The sequence below is a fragment of the Pleurodeles waltl genome, chromosome 9 (assembly GCF_031143425.1).
Source record: "Pleurodeles waltl isolate 20211129_DDA chromosome 9, aPleWal1.hap1.20221129, whole genome shotgun sequence".
Lineage (NCBI taxonomy): Eukaryota > Metazoa > Chordata > Amphibia > Caudata > Salamandridae > Pleurodeles > Pleurodeles waltl.
This window is the reverse complement of record NC_090448.1, coordinates 777,849,154-777,870,437: the sequence shown is the minus strand read 5'-3', so window position 1 is coordinate 777,870,437 and position 21,284 is coordinate 777,849,154. Positions and strand designations below refer to the sequence as shown.

Below are 21,284 nucleotides of genomic sequence, written 5' to 3'. Positions count from 1 at the left end.
ACCTGGGGCTACCGCCCCCCACTCTCCACAGCCACAGTGGTTGGAGAGCTTTGAGAGGCCTGGGGCCTGGCTCTCATCCCTGGCAGCTGTCAGTAATCACTGTGGCTTGCTGTCCGGGTGGACAGAGTTATCCCTGGGGAGGGGACAAGTGTCACACCCCGGGGGTAGAGTGGGCAACACCACTGTGTTGGTCATGGTGGTACTCTCCTGCTCCTGGGATACATCTGTGAGCAAAGTAAGGTTAGGTGCTGCACAGATGGGATCCGCAGGTAAGGAGAAAGGTTCCCCATGGGTTGGCTTAGTGCGCCCTGAGAGTATGGACAGAGGGATCCAATTGGAGTCAGGAAGGCGAAGAACTGGAGCATGCCCCTGCTGTTGTGGGCCTGGGTCCTTGTTCTGTCGCCTCAAACAGGGAAGTACATCAGGATAGTGATTGTTCTCCCCTGGCTTTAGGCTGGTAGGGGGTCATGTTGGACCTGGCTTTTTGACAGGGACATCCCCAAACTTTTTGCCTCCTTCCTCCTATTTTTTCTGACCTGTTGTTGTTGGCTTTTGACCTCTGGGCACTTTACCACTGCTAACCAGTGCTAAAGTGCATATGCTCTCTGTGTAACTTGTACTACTGATTGGTTTATCCATGATTGACTATTTAATTCATTTGTAAGTCCCTGGTAAAGTGCACTACATGTGCCTAGGGCAGGTAGATTAAATGCTACTAGTGGGCCTGCAGCACTGGTTGTGCCACCCACCTCAGTAGCCCCTTAACCTTGTCTCAGGCCTGCCATTGCAAGGCCTGTGTGTGCAGTTTCACTGCCACTTCGACTTGGCATTTAAAGGTACTTGCCAAGCCTAGAACTCCCCTTTTTCTATACATAAGTCACCCCTAATGTGTGCCCTAGGTAGCCCCTAGAGCAAGGTGCTGTGTGGGTAAAAGGTAGGACATGTACTTGTGTGGTTATATGTCCTGGTAGTGTAAAACTCCTAAATTCGTTTTTATACTACTGTGAGGCCTGCTCCCTTCATAGGCTAACATTGGGGCTGCTCTCATACATTGTTGAAGTGGCAGCTGCTGAGCTGAAAGGAGCAGGAAGGTCATATTTAGTATGGCCAGAATGGTAATATAAAATCCTGCTGACTGGTGAATTCGAATTTAATATTAATATTCTAGAAATGCCACTTTTAGAAAGTGAGCATTTCTTTGCACTAAAACCTTGTTGTGCCCTTCAATCCACGTCTGGCTAAGTTTAGTTGACAGCTCCTTGTGCATTCACTCAGACACACCCCAAACACAGGGTACTCAGCCTCACTTGCATACATCTGCATTTTGAATGGGTCTTCCTGGGCTGGGAGGGTGGAGGGCCTGCCCTCACACAAAGGACTGCCACACCCCCTACTGGGACTCTGGCAGACAGGATTGAACTGAAAGGGGGCTTGGTGCATTTCTTAGACACTCTTTGAAGTCACCCCCACTTCAAAGGCACAACTTAGTATAAAACAGGGCCTCTGCCCTACCTCATCAGACACTTGCTGGAGAAGAAACCTGAACCAGAAACTACATCCTGCCAAGAAGAACTGCCTGGCTGCTCAAAGGACTCCCCTGTCTGCTTTTCTACAAAGGACTGCTGCCTTGCTGTTGGCCTGCTGCCTTGCTGAACTCTTGCCTGGCTGTAAAAGTGCTCTCCAAGGGCTTGGATAGAGCTTGCCTCCTGTTCCCTGACGTCTCAGGACCAAAAAGACTTCTCTCTTTTACTTGGACGCTCCGTGCGCCGAAAATTTCAACGCACAGCTTGTTCCGTGGCGAGAAAAAAAACGCCGCACACCGACGCTGATCGACGCGACGCTCTTGGGACGATCGAAAATCCGACGCACGGCCTCGCAAGGAGAACGCCGCCCGACCTCTAGAGGAGAAATCGACGCGACGCCTGCCGTGATATCGTAATTTCAACGCGCAGCCCTGCAGATCGACATCCAGAGGAGAAATCGACGTGACGCCTGCTGTGAGATCGTAATTTCGACGCGCAGCCCCGCAGACCGACGCGCAGCCGGAGAACAAGCAGGAAAATCCACGCACAGACCCGGGACATCTGGTAATCCCCGCGATCCACAGAAAGAGACTGTCCGAACGCCGGAAAACGACGCCGACTTCCCCGCGTGGAAAATAACAACGCAAGTCCGTGTGTGCTGGGGAGAAATCGACGCACACACCCTTTTTCCACGCACCTCTTCTCTTGTGGCCCTCTGAGGAGATTTTCCACCAGAAACCAGGTACTTTGTGTTTGAAAGAGACTTTGTTTACTTTCTAAAGACTTAAGACACTTTATATCACTTTTCAGAGATATCTTTACAAATTCATATTGCAACTTTGATCGTTTTGACCTGAAGATACTCAGATAAATATTATATATTTTTCTAAACACTGTGTGGTGTGTTTTTGGGGTGTTATGCTATGGTGTTGTTAGATTTATTGCACAAATGCTTTACACATTGCCTTCTAAGTTAAGCCTGACTGCTCGTGCCAAGCTACCGGAGGGTGAGCACAGGCTGATTTTGGATTGTGTGTGACTTACCCTGACTAGAGTGAGGGTTCTTGCTTGGACAGAGGGCAACCTGACTGCCAACCAAAAACCCCATTTCTAACAATATGTAAATGTAACACGTTATGTGAATGCAGCATACTATAAATATACTCACTGAAGTTCAGTCTGTAGTCCAAGGCTGTAGGCCGTCCAGAGTTAATGCAGCCCAAAATGTCCACCAAACAATAATGGTGTCCAGTTCAGGGCAGCACAGGGATGGATATCCCTAACTACCTAAATCTGAACAGAGATAAGACTTGGATCCTCCGATAATTTCAGGATCACACTGTATTAAAAAGGCACTTTGTGGAATGGCTGTTTAGAGTTAGGCAAAACTGTCGAAGAATGTCTTGCAGCTATCGATGATACACACAAACATTGGTATTTCATGATAATTTAGCATTCATTGTGTGATATTCTTTTACAAATCCTTTGTCCTTTGATCCTTGATCTTTTTTTATATGGCAAGGGGGGCAGCATTCTGTGATCCGCCCACAGCCAGAGGAAATCTTCCCATCCACATCCCGTCTTCTAAACTCCTCCCTTCCACCACTTACATGCAGATACACCACTTCTCCTCTTTACCACCTGCTTTAGGTAGGTGGTAAACAAGAGCATTAAACCTTAAGAAAATGAGCACTCCATACGGTTTTATACTGGTAAATCCAGAGATGTACAGTTATTCCCCATTATGTTGAGTTTAACTTGTAATAGGAGGAATGTGTTGAGATACCGATTGCAAACTATAATTCCAGCGAGCAGAAATTTCTGTTCATGTTCATTTCTAACTTGTAAATTTAGCCATAGTGTTTCATATGAAGGCTTAACTTTGCCACCAGGGGTTTAGGGATTTCCTTGCACACTGTGAACCTGGAACCCTGCTATACCCAACTGATGAGTGTTAGAAATGGAGTCTCTAGGTGGAAGAGGTATACACCCTTGTCCAAGTAGGGACCACAATCCTAGTCAGGGTAAATCACACACAATCCAAATAATTTTGTGTCCATCCTCTGGTAGCTTGGCACTGAGCAGTCAGGCTTAACTTAGAAGGCGATGTGTAAAGTATTTGTGCAATAAACCATTCAATAACATAGTGAAAACACCACAAAAAATACACCATACAGGTTCAGAAAAATATAAGATACTTAGCTGGTTAAATTAAGGTCAAAATGATAACGATTCAAAGCACAAGTTGAAATATCACTTATGTAAGACTAAAAGGAGTCTTAGATTTTAAAAATCAACAGTTGTCTCTTGTGTGCACAAAGTACCTTGTTTGCGTCAAACTTACATGCATGGAGACTGCAGAGAAGGAGATGCGTGGAAAAATAAGGTGTGCATCAGATTTTCTGACAAGGCACAGATGATGCGTTGCTTCTTTCTATGCTGCAAGGGGCTTTGCGTCGATTTATGGCACGTTCTTAGTTCCTCACTGCGATGTGGGGATCTTTGGATGCCCAGGGACGTTGTGGAGAAAAATCCTGTGTGTGCGAGTAGAAGTCACAGGCGTTGCATCGATCCAGTAGGCAATGCGTTTCATTTTCTGTCACACAGCAGGCGCTGTGTCGATTCTTCACTCAGGAAGGCGGGCTGCGTCGTTCGGCTTGGCTGTGCATCGATCTGGTAGGGCCATGCATCTAATTTCCGGTCGCAAGATAAGCTCTGCGTCGATCTTCCCTCGGGAGGTCGGGCTGTGTCATTCCGGGTTGGCTGTGTGGCGATTTTCTTGTTGCAGAGTAGGCTGTGCATAGTTTCTGACAGGCTCTGCATCGACATTCAGTGCACAAGAAGTTTCCTTGGAGAGATTAAGGCCCTAATTTTAAAATTGACAGTAAAAGCTCCCTATCGCCGCGGCAAAAGCCGCCAAAAGACCGTTGCCGTGGCTACCGACCGTTCGCCAAATTATGATCACAGCTGGATTTCCGCCACAAGAAAGGCGGAAATTCGGCTGTGGCCATACTGGCAGATGGTGGTAAGGTGGTGCTGCTACCACCCGCAGCGTCACACCGGTAGACCGCCGCCAGCCATATCATGACACATGATATGGCCTGGCGGTGTTATGCTAGCGGGCGCTGGTGGTGGTGTCAGCACCCCGTCCCATTCCCTGCTGGAAGACCCCCTGGATGCAGGTAAATTGGGCTTCTGACAGGAGAGGGGCTGGAGGACGTTGTGGGTGTTTGGGGGGGGGTTGTGTGCATGTATGTGTGAGTGTGTGCGTGAATGCGACTGTGTGTGTAGTGTTGTGTGCATGGGTGTATGCATGTGTGAGAATACGTGTACGGATGTCTGCATGTCAGTGTGAATGTGTGTACGGATGCGTGCGAGAATGAATGGATGGATGTGTGAATGAATGCGTGTATGCCAGTGCGAGGGAGTATGTGTGGTGCGTGACTGCGAGTGTGTGTGTATGTGGGGGATCAGAAGGGGGGAGCATGGATAGAGAGGGGTGCGGAGCGTCTGGGGAGTGTTTGGGGGGTAGGTGAGCCTCCTACCAATGACAGAGAAGGAATTGACCACCCTAAGGCTGTCAGGTCTAACAATGAGCCCTGATCAAAACTGGTTTTGAGTTGCTTGTGTTCTGGTCCAGGGGGGCCTCACAGTTTGTACTGGACTGTTGCATTTGGAGCAGAGTCAAGATGGATTTGCATATAGTTTGGTCCAAACTGAGGTGACATGGTGGGAAAAATAACAATGGACTAGTCTACAACTCACATGATTACCAGTGACTGAGATTAATTGAACATTCCATCCATCATTTTTTTGCATGGTTCAGCCTGGCATGGAAGAGCATTACATGCTCCTTCAGTGCCCCCATAGAGGGTCAGGAGGAACCAGGAACCAGGTCTGGGCTGTAATCTCCTCCAGTTGCTTAAAAGCGCCTCCAGGGGTTTTCACATCTGTTGCTCATGGGTGACTCCTACCAAAACCCCAGGCAGGGATGCCCTTTCCGTTTCTAGTCATGTTCAAGTTTATTTTAAGATGTGACTATCATATTAGGTCTACAAAAACGATACAATAAAGCATCGTAAAATAAGTAAGATTTAAGAAATGCACCAAGTTTTAAAATTGTGCAAACTAGACATTTCATGAAATGGCCAAAAACAACATTAATAAATAGCTATAACCATAACATTTTAATCAATGCAAGTGTAAAAGACATTTAGGCTCTGATTTATACTTTTTGGTGCAAAACTGCACTAAAGCACCGGCTTGCAACATTTTTGTGCACTAGCTGGGCACCATATTCATGGAATGGTGCAAGGCGGTGCAAAGGGTAGGCTAGCGTAAAAAAAAGACATTAGTCAGGTTGGCCTGGCTGTATGGAAGAAGGGGGTTTTGCACCAAAAAAATGACATTAGGCAGGTTAAAGTAAAAAAAAAATGACTCTAACCTCCCTAGAGTCATTTTCTGATGCAAAACCATCCATGCCACATGACTCCAGTCTTAGAAAAGACAGGAGTCATGCCCACCACCCCAATGGCCAGCACAGGGGACAGGGTCCCCCTGGGCATTGCCACTGCACCCAGTGCCATGTAGGGGAGCCCATTTCAGGGCCCCCAATGGCACTTAAAAAATAAATAATTACCTGTACTTACCTAAACTTATCTGGGATGGGGTCCCCCATACTCCGCTGTCCCTCTGGTGCGAGTAGGGGTGTCCCTGGGGCCTGGGGAGGGCATCTGTGGGCTTATTCCATGGTGTTTCACCATGGAAATAGGCCCACAGGACCCCTAATGCCTGCCCTGACCCAGGCATTAAAAAATGGTCCAAAGCAAGCTTTGCACCATTTTTTTACCCCTCCCCCGTGCGTGATTTTTGCACCGGAGGATAAATAAGGCGCTAGGGCCTTAGAGTCATTTTTTGCCCTGGAACGCCTACCTTGCATCTCATTGATGCAAGGTAGTTTTCTGCAGGCAAAAAATGACTTTAACTCTAATATTTTGGCGCTAGACATGTCTAGTGCCAGAATATAAATATGGAGTTATGGTTGCGCCGGATTTGCGTAAAAAAAATGACGCAAATCCGGCGCAAACATTGTATAACTATGCTCCTAAAAATGCTCCAACTTGCATACAAACCATTTAATTAGCAGAGGATATTAATAAGTCTAAAGCGTCAGCTGCTTTTCGAACCAGATAATTCAGAAACAGTGATCTCAAAAATTTGCAGAGATGGAGAAGCAGTGCATGACAAATAAATAACATGTGTTTCAGATCTTTGACACCATAAATACAGAAATTACATATTTCATCCCTGCTGGGTAAATGATGCCAGCTGGCAGTTAAATCTTTAATGGTAAAATATCAAGGTATAGTATGGACTAGCAACATCTAACACCACGGTCAATATTCCAAGTTAAATATTGCTGTGGCTTTCTTGGAATGAAAGAGTTCACTATCACCTTAAATTTAGATTTTTTTCCTACAACAATCAGCATCTAAATGCATCTTACAGTAGAGGAGAGAAGCTTAATATATGATTTGGGTGCTCAGACCAGGAAAGTAAATGCTCTTGATTTAAATCAGCTATACTTAACGTATGAATAACATTTCTATAAGACAGGCAATTTTCTTTTCTTACTCTCTTTCCACATACAATTTCTTAATGGCGTTACATCACTTCTTAGTAGCAGAAATCCCCAGCAGATAACTTCAGAGAGACCTTGTGCAAAGTCACCCTTTAGACCAGTGATACTCGAAGTATGGCCCAGGGGCCGCATGCGGCCCTCTTGACCTTTACATGCGGACTGGGCTGCTGTTTACTTAACTCTGCACAATGATTAAAAATATGTTAAATAAAAGAAAACCCTTTATTTAAATGATAATTGGAAGCAAAAAAGGAAGTAACTAGGTTGTCCTGCACCTTTAGGAAAGCCTTCATTTTTAAAGACATACTGCAGCAAAATTGTATAAATATAATAATGTCTCTTCAAAAAACAAAACTGTATTTCATTAACATACAGAATCGTTTCTACTTAGTACATCAGATTATATCAGTGCATTGAGAAGTATTTTCTTTTAAAGTGATGGTTTTCAAACATAAATCCAGAAACATTCACCCCCCCACCCTGAAAACAATGCCTATAGTGAACTAAGAGGCAAGGGCCAGATGTAGGAACCAAAAAAATAGCCAGTTGTAAATAGCGACTCCTTGCGAATAGCTATTTCCGACTCGCAAAACGAGAAGCCAGGAAAAATCACTATACCAAATAGCCAGTCGCACCACAATTTGCGACCACGCATTTTGGGAGGCCGCTAATTGCGACCATGCAATTTGTGAGGTCACAAATTGCACAAGGGTGTGGGCCGGTGTTGCAAATTGCGACTGACTCGCAAATAGCACGCAGGTGCAAATTAAACTGTTAAAAAGCCCACTTCCTGGTTCTGAGGGATGACATCAGAACCGGGAAGTAACCCCATGGAACAGGGAGGAGCCTACCCAGCCCAAACTGCAGAGTCACACCAAGGTGAGAGGAGCTGCAGCAACAATGGCTACTCAGGACAAGGAGACACCCAGTGCTGGCAGGAAAAGAAAACTAACGTTTTCAGAGAAGGAGTTGGAGGTGCTCCCAGAGGAGTGCTGCCTGCACCATGATGAGTTATTTGGAAAGGCAGCAATGAGTGTCCCTGACAGCCACAAGAAGAAAATCTGGCAGGACATCCTCAACAAAATCAATGCCATCGGAGGCAGCCACCGCACACTGGATGAGGTACGAAAAAGGTGGTATGACATTCGCTCCAGGACCAAGGAAAGGGTGGCGGAGCGCATGAGGGAGATGCATGGAACTGGAGGAGGCCCATCTACCGTACCACCCCCTACAGCCATCGAAACCATGGTGGAGACTACTCTGGAGCCGGAGGCAGTACTTGGCATCGGAGACCTTGACAGTTCAGCACCAGGAACATCCAAAAGTAAGTACTAAAATTAATGTATTTACACCACTCTATGTACCATGCACACAACCACAGTACATATAAGCATGCACCTCCAGATTAGCTCCATTCCCAGTTTTGCAACCTATAAAACAGTGCATTGTGCGCAATGTAGTACAGTAGTCCAAATATAGAGAAATGTTTATTCTGAGGCATCAAACATATGTGAGGCACTGACAGTGTTTCCCCTGTGTCCCACAGGTCTCCCACAAGGACCCACCAACAACGCCACTGGGCAGGTAGAGGAACAAGGCATAGACACACAAGAGGAGGCTACCACAGACACCTCAGGGGAGTGCAGGACAACACCACCCGTCCAATCAACACCAGAGGACATGGATGATCCTGATCTGGGTTTAGAGGCAGCTAATGTGACACCGGGGCCAATGCTTACGGAGAGTCGACCACATAGATCAGCTGGTTCCGTGCGTAGACGGCAATGCCCAATGCAGTCAGCTCGTGGGGAGGATGTCACCGATGAGCAATTGTTGGGACTGGAGGCATCCTTACTGCAGAGTCACTGGCTGCAAAATAGACATATGCAGTTGATGAATCGTAACCTTACTAGTCTGCAGAACACACTCATGCAGGGGTTTGCAAATGTGGACAACCAGTTCACTACAATGAACGCTAACATGGCAAACCTGACCTCTTCCATAGAAAACTTGGTCAGGGAAATGGTGGCCGACAGGGCACATGCACGGCGCAGGGAGCACAACACTGCTGCCCGTTTAGACAGACGAAGTGTCTCAATAGGGCGCCTGGCTACCACAACAACCTGCCTGTGAAGGCGCACAGTGAGGCTGCAAGTCGAACATGGCCATTTTGCAGGTGATGTGGCTAGAGGACTTGGTCGCATCAGCCATGCACTGGACCTGCTGGAGGCCAAACAGGCAGCAAGGGGCATTGGCAATACCCCGCAGGATAGTGAGGAGATCTCCAGTGTCAGTAGTGTGTCTGCCACTGATGCACAAATCCTGCGGAGTAGCAGTGCCCGCCAGGGATCAGGGTACCAGTCTGGAATGAGCCATGGTGGCCGCAGTCACAGGAGGCTGTGAGCTACCAATATGGGGTGTGACAGAGGGACATGAACTTAATGTGTCAGACTACACTTTTTGTTTTCATTATGCAGTTTAGTTGACTATAGTTTCCCCATTATAGTCCTGAAATAAAAGGGATAAGTTGTTGAACTACACAACTGGGCTATGTGTGTCTTACATTAGTGAGTGTTGTCACACTTGCCACGTACCTGCCAAAGTCGTGGGTTGCAATGTGGTTCCGTCTATGTCTGCCCTCCATTGCGATGCTTCCATCCCCAGGCTGTCGATGTGGTAGCTCTTACTCCTCATCCTCGGAATCTGTGTCGTCAGGGGTGAGATATAGCACATGTCTGGTGGCAAAGTTGTGTAGGTTGGCACAAGTAGCAATGATCTTGCATGCTGTTTCTGGGGCATACTGAAGTGCTCCTCCACTTTTATGCAGGCATCTGAATTGTGTCTTTAACAAGCCGAACGTCCTCTCTATGACAGCTCTGGTCCGCCGATGTCCAGTGTTGTATCGCCTCTCATTCTGATTGCCAGGTGTTAGGTATGGGGTGAGTATCGATGGTCTCAGGGCATATGCACTGTCACCTGTTTGACAAAAGAGGCAAACTTAGCAGGGCATTACAGGGTTACGCATTAACATGTATTTAAGGCATCAAAGTGTACTCGCCAGTACCTAATAAATATTCTTCTCCAAACTCCCCACGTTCTAGGCATTGGTGAATCCCACTGTGCCTGAATATGTATGCATCATGTGTACTCCCTGGATATTTAGCCACAATGTCAGTAATGATATTATGGGCATCACATACCACCTGGATGTTTAGTGAGTGGGTACATTTCCTATTGCAGAACACATATTCCAAGTTTGCAGGTGGGCAAATTGGTATATGTGTCCTGTCCACACACCCTATTACATGGGGGAAGTTGGCAATTCTGTAGAAGTCCAACTTGGTGATATTAATTTCTGCCTTATTCCTGGGAAGGTATATATATCTGGACATGTGTGCGAGTATGGCATCTAGGAAACGTCTGAAGAATCTTGAGAGGGCACTTTGGGATACTCCACCTGCCACTGCAATCACCCCCTGATAGCTACCCGAGGCCAAGAAGTGCAGTGAGCATAGCACTTTCACATGTGTGGGGATGGCGTAGCCGCGCATTGTCTGGCGTTCTAGCTGAGATTTCAGCAGTTCAATGATCTCTAGGATAACTGCGCTGCTCAGTCTGTATTTATCATAAATCTTGTCCTCAGTTTGTTGAAATAGTGTCTGCCTGGTTCGGTATATCCTCTCCTGTCTCTGCCTCCTCCTCTGCTGGGCAGCCTGGACTCTCCTCCTCCATGCAATCACGTATAGTGCCGCCATTTTGAGTAACCCAGATGCCTTGTGGGTCACCTTTTATACTTGGGTTCTGGTTACCACCTGTTCGGAATCAGTGGTAATCCTGGTGTGCAAAACGGGCTTTTTGGACTAGTCGCGATTTGCGACTGGCTTTTGCATTCGGTTTGCGACTTCGTAATTGCGAGTCGCAAAATCAGGTCGCAATTTTTGCAAGTCGGTAATGGGTCGCTTCTCTGTTTGGTACTCTGAAATGGGATTTGTACATCCCATTTAGCTTTTTGCCAGGACGCAAATAGCGCTGCAACCCATTTGCGACTCGCAAAAGTTTCCTACATCTGGCCCTAAGTCAGTTGTTATGGGCACTCTATGGGTGGCCTGGGTTCTTATTACACATGAACACTGTAGTTTATTAAATTAAACACAGGAAGAGGTTTTGCACAGCACACATCCTGAAGTCAAGTATTTTGAGGTTCTCTTATATGCACTAATGAAGAAAAAGGAGGGAAAGTGAAATAAAAGAATTGTCTAGGATCACACATTTTGCTAAAGTGGGGAAGCTAGGATTCATACCAGGTTTTTTGGTTCCACATTATGCAGATCACCCACCATACTGCACCCTCCATCCCCCCACCTAGCATCAATGCGGCCCCCGGTCACATCACAAGCCAAACTTTGTGGCCCCTGTGAAAATGTTTGCGAGTACCCATGCTTTAGACCACATTCTAATCTAATTGCTGGAAGAACCACCTTCGTATTGAAACCACATATTTTCCTCAAAACTAACCTCTGTATTATGCAAAAAATAAAATTTCTTCAAATCAGTTAATACCAATGCATAACGTAGGGTGAATGGGATTTTTGCCTTTTACACAGCTAGTATGTTCCCAATATGCCTTCTTCCCACAGCATTGTAAAAAGCCCTTAGTCCGTTGGGCTGAGATTTAGCCTTACTGGTACTCTGAGAGATATGATCTGTGTCACTCAAGTTACTCAACATGATTTTCCGCAGAAAGGAGTATGGCTTAACTAAGTCTAGTTTTTTTTCACATGTGCCAATTGTAATTATAGTATTTCTGGGAGGTTGCATTTTTAAATACCAGTATCATACTTTTAGAGACATTAACTTTCAAAACATGTACACACCAATTTCTGTAATTATAGCAGAAGTCTATTCAAACCTTTCAATGTTAAATCCAGTATCACAGTGTCATCTGCATATAACAGACAAGACACCAACCTGCCCCCAGTATTTGGCAAATCGCCTGTACTGTTATCCATATACGAAAGTAAATCAGCGATATAAAGCGAAAACAGCAATGGAGCCAAAAGACAGGCCTGTTTCAGGCCATTTTTAGTATCAAATACAGGCGATAAACCCTTGCCCCCCTGTAGGAAGTTGGCTCTGTATGTACTATTTCAAAGTAAGAAATAGCATGCACAGAGCCCAAGGGTTCCCCTTAGAGGTAAGATAGTGGCAAAAAGAGATAATTCTAATGCTCTATTTTGTGGCAGTGTGGTCGAGCAGTAGGCCTATCAGAGGGTAGTGGTAAGCATTTGTTGTACACACACAGGCAATAAATGAGGAACACACACTCAAAGACAATTCCAGGCCAATAGGTTTTTATATAGAAAAATATCTTGTCTTAGTTTATTATAAGAACCACAGGTTCAAGATTTACAAACCATACTTTAAATGAAAGGTATTTCAATCAGGTATCTTAGGAACTTTGAATCATCACAATAGCATGTACAGTTTTGGCAACAATGGCAATAAGCTATTTTAAAATTGGACACTGCAAAAATCAACCGTTCCTGGGGGAGGTAAGTATTTGTTAGTTTCACAGGTAAGTAAAGCACTTACAAGGTTCAAAGTTGGGTCCAAGGTAGTCCACCGTTGGGGGTTCAGGGCAACCCCAAAGTTACCACACCATCAGCTCAGGGCCGGTCAGGTGCAGAGGTCAAAGTGGTGCCCAAAACGCATAGGCTTCAATGGAAATAGGGGTGCCCCGGTTCCAGTCTGCCAGCAGGTAAGTACCCGTGACTTCAGAGGGCAGACCAGGGGGGTTTTGTAGGACACCGGGGGGGGGGACACAAGCAGGCACAGAAAGTACACCCTCAGGGGCACAGGGGCGGCCGGGTGCAGAGTGCAAACTGGTGTCGGGTTTGTAATAGGATTCAACGCGGAGACCCGGGGGTCTCTTCAGCGATGCAGGCAGGCAAGGGGGGAGCTCCTCGGGGTAGCCACCACCTGGGCTAGGAAAAGGGCCGCCTGGGGGTCACTCCTGCACTGGAGGTCGGATCCTTCAGGTCCTGGGGGCTGTGGGTGCAGTGTGTTTCCCAGGCGTCGGGTTCTTGGAAGCAGGCAGTCGCGGTCAGGGGGAACCTCTGGATTCCCTCTGCAGGTGTCGCTGTGGGAGCTCAGGTGGGTCAACTCTGGCTACTTACAGGCTCGCAGCCACTGGGGAGTCCTCCTTGTAGTGTAGGTTTTCCGCAGGTCGAGCCAGAGCCATTGGGTGCAGAGTGGAAAGTCTCACGCTTCTGGCAGGAAACATGTGGTCTTTAAAAGTTGCTTCTTTGTTGCAAAGTTGCAAGTTGGTTAAACAGGGCCGCTGTCCTCAGGAGTTTCTAGGTCCTTTTAGATGCAGGGTAGTCCTCTGAGGCTTCAGAGGTTGCTGGACCCTGGGGGACGCGTCGCTGTTGCAGTTTTTCTTGAATTGGGGAGACAGGCCGGTAGGGCTGGGGCCAAAGCAGTTGGTGTCTCCGTCTTCTCTGCAGGGCTTCAGGTCAGCAGTCCTTCTTCATCTTCAGGTTGCAGGAATCTATCTTCCTAGGTTCTGGGGGCCCCTACATACTCAATTTAGGGGTGTGTTTAGGTCTGGGAGGTCAGTAGCCAATGGCTACTGTCCTTGAGGGTGGCTACACCCTCTCTGTGCCTCCTCCCCGAGGGGAGGGGGGCACATCCCTATTCCTATTGGGAGAATCCTCCAAAATCAAGATGGAGGATTTTTAAAGGCAGGGGTCACGTCAGCTCAGGACACCTTAGGGGCTGTCCTGACTGGTGGGTGACTCCTCCTTGTTTTTCTCATTATCTCCCCTGGACTTGCCGCCAAAAGCGGGGGCTGTGTCCAGGGGGCGGGCATCTCCACTAGCTGGAGTGCCCTGGGGCATTGTAACACGAAGCCTGAGCCTTTGAGGCTCACTGCTAGGTGTTACAGTTCCTGCAGGGGGGAGGTGTGAAGCACTTCCACCCAGAGCAGGCTTTTGTTTCTGTCCTCAGACAGCACAAAGGCCCTCACCACATGGGGTCAGAAACTCGTCTCTCAGCAGCAGGCTGGCACAGACCAGTCAGTCCTGCACTGAACAATTGGGTAAAATACAGTGGGCATCTCTAAGATGCCCTCTGTGTGCATTTTATAATAAATCCAACACTGGCATCAGTGTGGGTTTATTATTCTGAGAAGTTTGATACCAAACTTCCCAGTATTCAGTGTGGCCATTATGGAGCTGTGGAGTTCGTTTTTGACAAACTCCCAGACCATATGCTTAATATGGCCACAACTGTACTTACAATGTCTAAGAATAGACTTAGACACTGTAGGGGCATATTGCTCATGCAGCTATGCCCTCACCTGTGGTATAGTGCACCCTGCCTTAGGGCTGTAAGGCCTGCTAGAGGGGTGTCTTACCTATGCCACAGGCAGTATTTTGTGTGCATGGCATCCTGAGGGGGATGCCATGTCGACTGCCTTTTTCTCCCTACCAACACACACAATCTGCAATGGCAGTGCGCATGTGTTAGGTGAGGGGTCCCTTAGGGTGGCACAATATATGCTGCAGCCCTTAGGGACCTTCCCTGGTCACAGGGCCCTTGGTACCACTGGTAACTTTTACAGGGGACTTAATATGTGTGCCAGGGGTGTGCCAATTGTGGAAACAATGGTACATTTTAGGTGAAAGAACACTGATGCTGGGGCCTGGTTAGCAGGGTCCCAGCACACTTCTCAGTCAAGTCAGCATCAGTATCAGGCAAAAAGTGGGGGGTAACTGCAACAGGGAGCCATTTCCTTACACCCCCTCATCAGTACTTGGCACCATGTGGAAAAATCAATAATTAAACAGAACAGGGACCATGGAATATCAAGATTGTATAACTGTTGACACAAATCCTGCAAAGCACCCAGAGGTACATTGTAACCAATGCGAGCCTCCTTTTAACGCCCACTCAGAGCAGCCGTTAAAAGTGCCGAAAAACATGACGCAAAGAAATCTTTTTTCGGCCCCTCTAACAGGGGAGCGGCCCCCTTTGCATACTTTATGCCTGGCGCAGGCATACTGTAATGTAGCGCAAAGGGCTACAAAGTGGCGCAAGGCATCCATTGCGCCACTTTGTAAATATGGTGCCGCGTTTTTGGTCATCTAACATTACATTGGTGTAAAAAAAAAAAATGACGCTAATGTGTTATTAGAATGGCGCTAGGCCCTTTTAAATCTGGGCCTAAGTTTGGCCAGGAGCAGAGCCAGCTGTGCCAACATATAGTAGATTTCATGTCCCTTGGGTCTTTTCACTACCCCCAACAAACAGGCCAGCAGAGTCAAAGGAATTGTCACACACATGGCTCCTGTGAATCTAGGCAGCACTGATCCCCAGAATACCCATACTTCCACACACTCACAGACTAAATTCAGAAATGTAGCTCTCACCCCACTGCAGCGCACACACCTTGCCCTTCGAGTGGGATATATTCTGTTTAATTTAAAAGGGTCATGTATGTGTGGTGGAGGAAATGGAAATGTAGCAGCTTAAACCTATTATTTCAAGAGACTGTTCGCACCAGCGCTAATGCACTGACTCAATCAGGGTCTGCTGGCTCTGCCAGCTTCCTCTCCCAGGCTCCACGCGCAGTGTAGGTGGGTGAAAGATATCGCCCCTTAGAGCATTTTAGAATAATGTGATCAGAGGCTATCCCTCTCCCCATCCCAAAAAACCTCTGAGCACCTGCGAGGGCTTCAGGGCAGCTGAAAAGTTTCACCAAATCTCTCTTGCGACGCTCTCAAATTTTGCATAGTGTTGGAAGTGGCCCAGGCCAACTTCGAAAGTGTCTTGGGCTTCTTGAAATGTTATAACTGTCTCGCCTGGATAGATATCACCCGCCACTTCCCAACACCTCGCCCTCCATTGCTTCATGGACATGGCATTATCTATTGCCCGAAAAGGCGAAAGATTCCATAGCTTCAGTTCCTTGTCAAAGGGGGCTCTATGGAGTGAACAGTCTCATAGTCTTAATAGATATATATAAAGAACATCAACCTCCACTGACTCCCTATTATACATCGTCTCTTCCAACAGCACTTATACTCAATTAATCAAAACTGGTCTCCAATGGATTCTACCTGATGATTTCCCAAAATTTGTTGCATTTCAATTAAACTTCCATGGATTCACCGCTAAAGGGCAGAATTTTACTAATAAAGAAACTGCTTTATGGTCAGTGCAGGGGACGTGAATAATGGTTATCTCCATAATCTATTTATATGCTGGGTAAAAAGCTATAAAATATTAAATTATAGACCACCCAGTTACTGACTTATGGGTTAAGTTTGCCGGGGAGTAAAAATCAACTCTATCGTTAACTGTTACACAGTCATTTTTTTATGAGTAGATATAGTAATAGAAAGCCTCTTTTATCAGGTTTTATATGTGAGGGCAGCAAGTCGGGAATATTCAGAGTTCTTCTTCTTTCTCTAAGTCAGAGAAAAGGCAAATTGAGCAATTAAAGACTTTATAGTTCAGTTCCCCAACTTATAAAACGTTATGCATACTTTCCTGGTCCACCACCACATTTATAAATGAAAACAAGGTGGAGAGAAGAGCATTATGCACAGGTCAGAAGAAATAGAAGCATTGACCAATAACACTGACTCGTCCGCGATCCTATCCTGCACGGAAGAGAGTTTTCCAGCTTGGAATATATTTGATGGACCTTTGAAACTACAGTAGTTCCAACTCAAATTATTGCTCAACAATATAACTACACCACCCTTCGCATGTCCCCCCAGACCATGCAGCCTTACAACCAAGCACAAAATAGCCATCTAAAACAAAGTCATTCAAACACCATGTTTCCTGTACACAAATTATATCAGCTCTCAAATTATTTAAAAAATCCATTTTATCAGGGTAGTTCAAAAGTTCCTCTGTATTCAAGAAAACCACTTTTAAACGTTTTATTAACTGCACCTTTCAATCATGTGCCCCAGCACATGATTGCTATTGAGCGTGGCTGGCAGCCAACTCCAGCTTCTCAACTTATCTGTTTTTGAAGGGCCCCCTTCCTCCCTTGTCTCCAGCAGAGAAACCTCACATAGGGAAAATGAAAGATGGTCATAGTTTCCCAACAGCAACTCTTTCACCTTCATAGGGGATCCTCCCACTAGGGAGAAGTTTCCCACTTCATAGGGGTACCAATTTCTGTGACTTTCATGGGATACTGGCATTACATCAATCCCCTATAATTGAAATACCCACTATTTTGTAGGCTCAAGTTAGGCACTGTCTTATGCAACAATGTCATCCTAAACTTAGGGCCTGATTTAGAGTTTGGTCGATAGGGTTACTACGTCACAAAAGTGACGGATATCCCGTCCACAGTATTACGATCCCATTATATCCTGTAGGAATCATTTGTGACAGAGGAACCTGTCCACCAAACTCTGAATTAGGCCCTTAGTAATCAAGTGGGAGTGCATAACATTCACTATTGCGATATCACTACTTTGAACTATCTTCTATTAATTTTTTACCATAAAACAAGATAAGAAAAAGGACTTATTCAGAATGACATCTTGGTCAAATATGGCAATAAAATCTAGTGTGAAAGTTACATTTGGCACAGCCTGTGACATTACGTTTCCTGAAGGAAATGATCCATTGCTGGTGGCCTTTTCGGGACAGGAAAACGTTTTGGCCAAATAATTGAGACAACTTGAGAGCACGTTAAGAGAATAATGCCCATTATGAGAAATGTCTGTATTTGACGCCTTTGCCTGAGACAGATACACATGGACCCTTGAGATACTCATCTTTTGCCCATGCACCTTTGAACTGGGATTCTCCGCTATCTTGTGTTAAGTCCGGTGCCTCCGAATTCGCAAAACAGATTTTTTGTGGGTGTTTTTTTCAGATTTTTTGCTGTTTTTTTCTTTTTTCTGATGAAAACGCTTTTATTGTTTACCATACTTCTGGGACTGTGGACCACTAGCTGGATGGGATGAGCACCATGATGAAGTCTCTTTACCCATAAAAATCTGAAATACCTTGCTTTGTGAGCAGGAGGATACTCCAGGTACATTCAACTCAAGAATATTCAGAGCTTAAGGTTCAAGGTTTTTTTTAAAGAGTATATTTGGTCACTGTCTCTTTTTTCCGATAGTTACTCTTATTATTCATATTAGGTCCCTTAAATGGAGCCTTGCCCACTTGTATTCCATTATCACTACATGGGGCCTTAGCCCCCCTAATTTGATTTGAAAGGCAAGGACCCACATCGAAAGGGCTAATTGCTTCCTCTTTTTCAGAAAGAGTGGCATTTGCTTTTTCCTCTTTATGTTTTATCAACTGACTTAAGAATTTCCAGGAGAAAGTTTAGCACAGGATCCGAGTAGTTTACTAGTTTTTACAGTAATGAGAGAATCGAAGACAGAATCGTTTCCAAGCATTTAAGCAACTCAGAGTATTAGACATACAATTCTGGTAGATTACACAAGGATTTTTTTAAAGGGAACTCAAGGTCTGAGGTAGCAGAACTTTCCAAGACCTTTAATGACTTCTCACTATGCGTACTACTAAAGAACTTAAACATAGAGTTCTGAGAATTATACACAGGGGTTGCGAGAGATACAGTAGGATATTACTTTTCTGTAAGGTTATTTTTCTCCTCAGTGTCCACATCTGGTAATGTGAAATCTTCCACGAGATGGAGAGTATAGCTCCCTCACCCTCAACTAAGGACACTCCTTGGTGCTGCTCTGAAAGGGTGTCTGAAGTGACAATTTCAGTGATCTGTTTTACGGTTTTGAGGAAAATATCAAGGGATGCATTTGGCTTAACCGCCATTGACCAAGTCCTCCTTATGAAAGAAAGGTAAGAATGGAATTACTATCTTTAACACAGCTTAAATGAGTTGAGTTATTTCTTAATGGGTTGGATTTAGGGCTTGATTTAGAATTCGGTGGATGGGTTACTCTCTCACATGGTGAGGGATATCCCGTCCGCCGAAAACTAAATCCCATTATGTCCTATGGGATTTAGATTTCAGTGTGCAGCATATCCGTCACCATTGTGATGAAGTGTCCCGTTCGCCGAGTTCTAAATTAGGTCCTTAGTCTTTTTGCAGGCTCTTAATGAAATAACTTTCCCAGAACAAAGCTTTCTCATTATTATGATCCACAGTGGTAAAACGAAACTGGAAGGGCGCCCCCTGCTTAGAACATGGAAGGGCCCCCTTTGGACTTACTCAGGCAAGGTGCTCTGCTGAGGGGGCCCCTGGAGCTTGGGAGGGGCTGCATCGCAGGGGCTGTGGGGACCTTTGCTACTCACCTGATCATGTACTTAAATACCTAAAATACAGGGAGAGGTTGCTGAAGAAACACACACTGAACGGGCTGGTCAGTAGGGCCAAGCATAAAGTATGTCAGTGTGAAAGCCCACTCCTCCTTACAGACAGAATACCTTGTACCTTGGTTGGCTTCATGCATAAGAAGCTGATAGACGCAGGTGCGCCAAATCTGCAACACACCTAGGCCCATACTTATACTTATTTAGCGTCGCGTTTGCGCCGCTTTTTGACGCAAAAACGGTGCAAACTTACAAAATACGATTGTATTTTGCAGGTTTGCGCCATTTTTGTGTCAAAAAATGATGCAAATGCAGTGCTGAAAAAGTATAAATATGGGCCCTACTGTTCCAAAAGTCAACACTGAGGATACTGCCGACCAATAGCTTTTCCTCATCCATGCATTGGAGGATAAGGTATGTCTTCATTAGACCAGTCAGAGATCACCTTGGGGTTCAGAAATGCACTTGACTTCGCATACGCCACGATACAATAAAGATTTTCCTCCAGGCCACGAAAGAAAATCAGCATTTTTCCAGACGATTTGAGAAGTTTGACTTTGAAATTCTGAGGTTGGCAGTGTGACACGGGGCGAACACAGATATGAAATGACTACTAGGGACGAACACAGATATGAAATGACTATTACGTATTCAATGGAACAGACTTCTATTTTTATCATTTTCTTTTCTCTTTGTTCTTTTTCACGCATGCTGGTTTGTTCTGAGAAGAAATGGCTGAATATGTGGCTACAAACGGTCCCATAACCGTTGTTATTAATTCAACGGCGCTGAAGGTAAGAGGTCCAAGATCCTTCAAACTCCTTCTTGTTACATGTGGGTAAAGGGAGCTCCAGGCACAATGTTTTATGCAAAAAAAGTGCTATGGCTAAAACCTTCCCTAGGTACCAGCTGCCGGAGCTGCCGAATCCTGGTGTTTTATAATGCCAAGGCTTGATTTTATATCATGTCTCCTTTTTCCCTACCATACACTTACTGTCTCTAAACTTCACTCTCGCACATTAGTTTTCAGCCATGGCTTCTCCCTTTGCTACTCCTTTCCTTCATCTTTCACACTTTCTGCCAGTTCTTTCTCTTGTTGTTGGTCATAGTCCAATTATGAGAAATAAATCTAAGTCCCCAAAATTGAGTGTTGGTGCCTACCACAGGCAATCACCTGCACAAATTAAGCAAAAGGGTGGTAGCAGCTGCCAGCCTGGTCTTCAAAACTGGGCAAAGCATTGACACACAATATTGTACTGTTTGTGCCACAGGCTCCTTTGTAGGCCCCAAAGCTGTTCTCTGTGGACTAGTGAGAGGCAACACAGTTTGTTGTGTTTGGTAGACACAGTGGGGCCCAGTTATGAGATAGTAACGCAATGCAGCACAACAAATCACCTTGCTGCTTTGTCTTACAGGGAAAGGGTAGGAATATGCCATATTTATTGCAATATGGCACATTCCTGCCCTTTCCCTAGTGCTGGCACACAATAGGCTGCCTAGCGCCAACACAGGCACCCTTGCACCATGGTGCATGGGTGCTTGCGTTACATGCAGAATTGTTTTTGTGCAGGAAGGGGCACCTTCCTGCATAAAAACAATCCTGAGAGGAACATTCCTCTTTCTATGTAAGCAGCAAAATGCAGCACACAGAAAGAGGAAGTAACGAGGAGAAATAAAGATATTTCTCCTTGTTACACATTCCCAGGTTTAACAGTTCAGGTAAATCCGGCAATGTATTAAAAACCATGGGAGCTGATAGGGAACACCCACACAAT

The 21,284-nt window shown here is 45.7% G+C and overlaps 1 protein-coding gene across 1 annotated transcript in view; it reads left to right on the top strand.

Annotated features, from left to right (window-relative positions):
- Positions 1 to 21,284, top strand: part of LOC138258721 (cathepsin W-like) — a 271,120-nt gene that overhangs the window by 213,137 nt on the left and 36,699 nt on the right. The window contains exon 8 of the mRNA XM_069206002.1: positions 20,239 to 20,303. Within this exon, the coding sequence (XP_069062103.1) occupies positions 20,239 to 20,303 (65 nt within the window). The remainder of the gene's footprint in view (positions 1 to 20,238; positions 20,304 to 21,284) is intronic.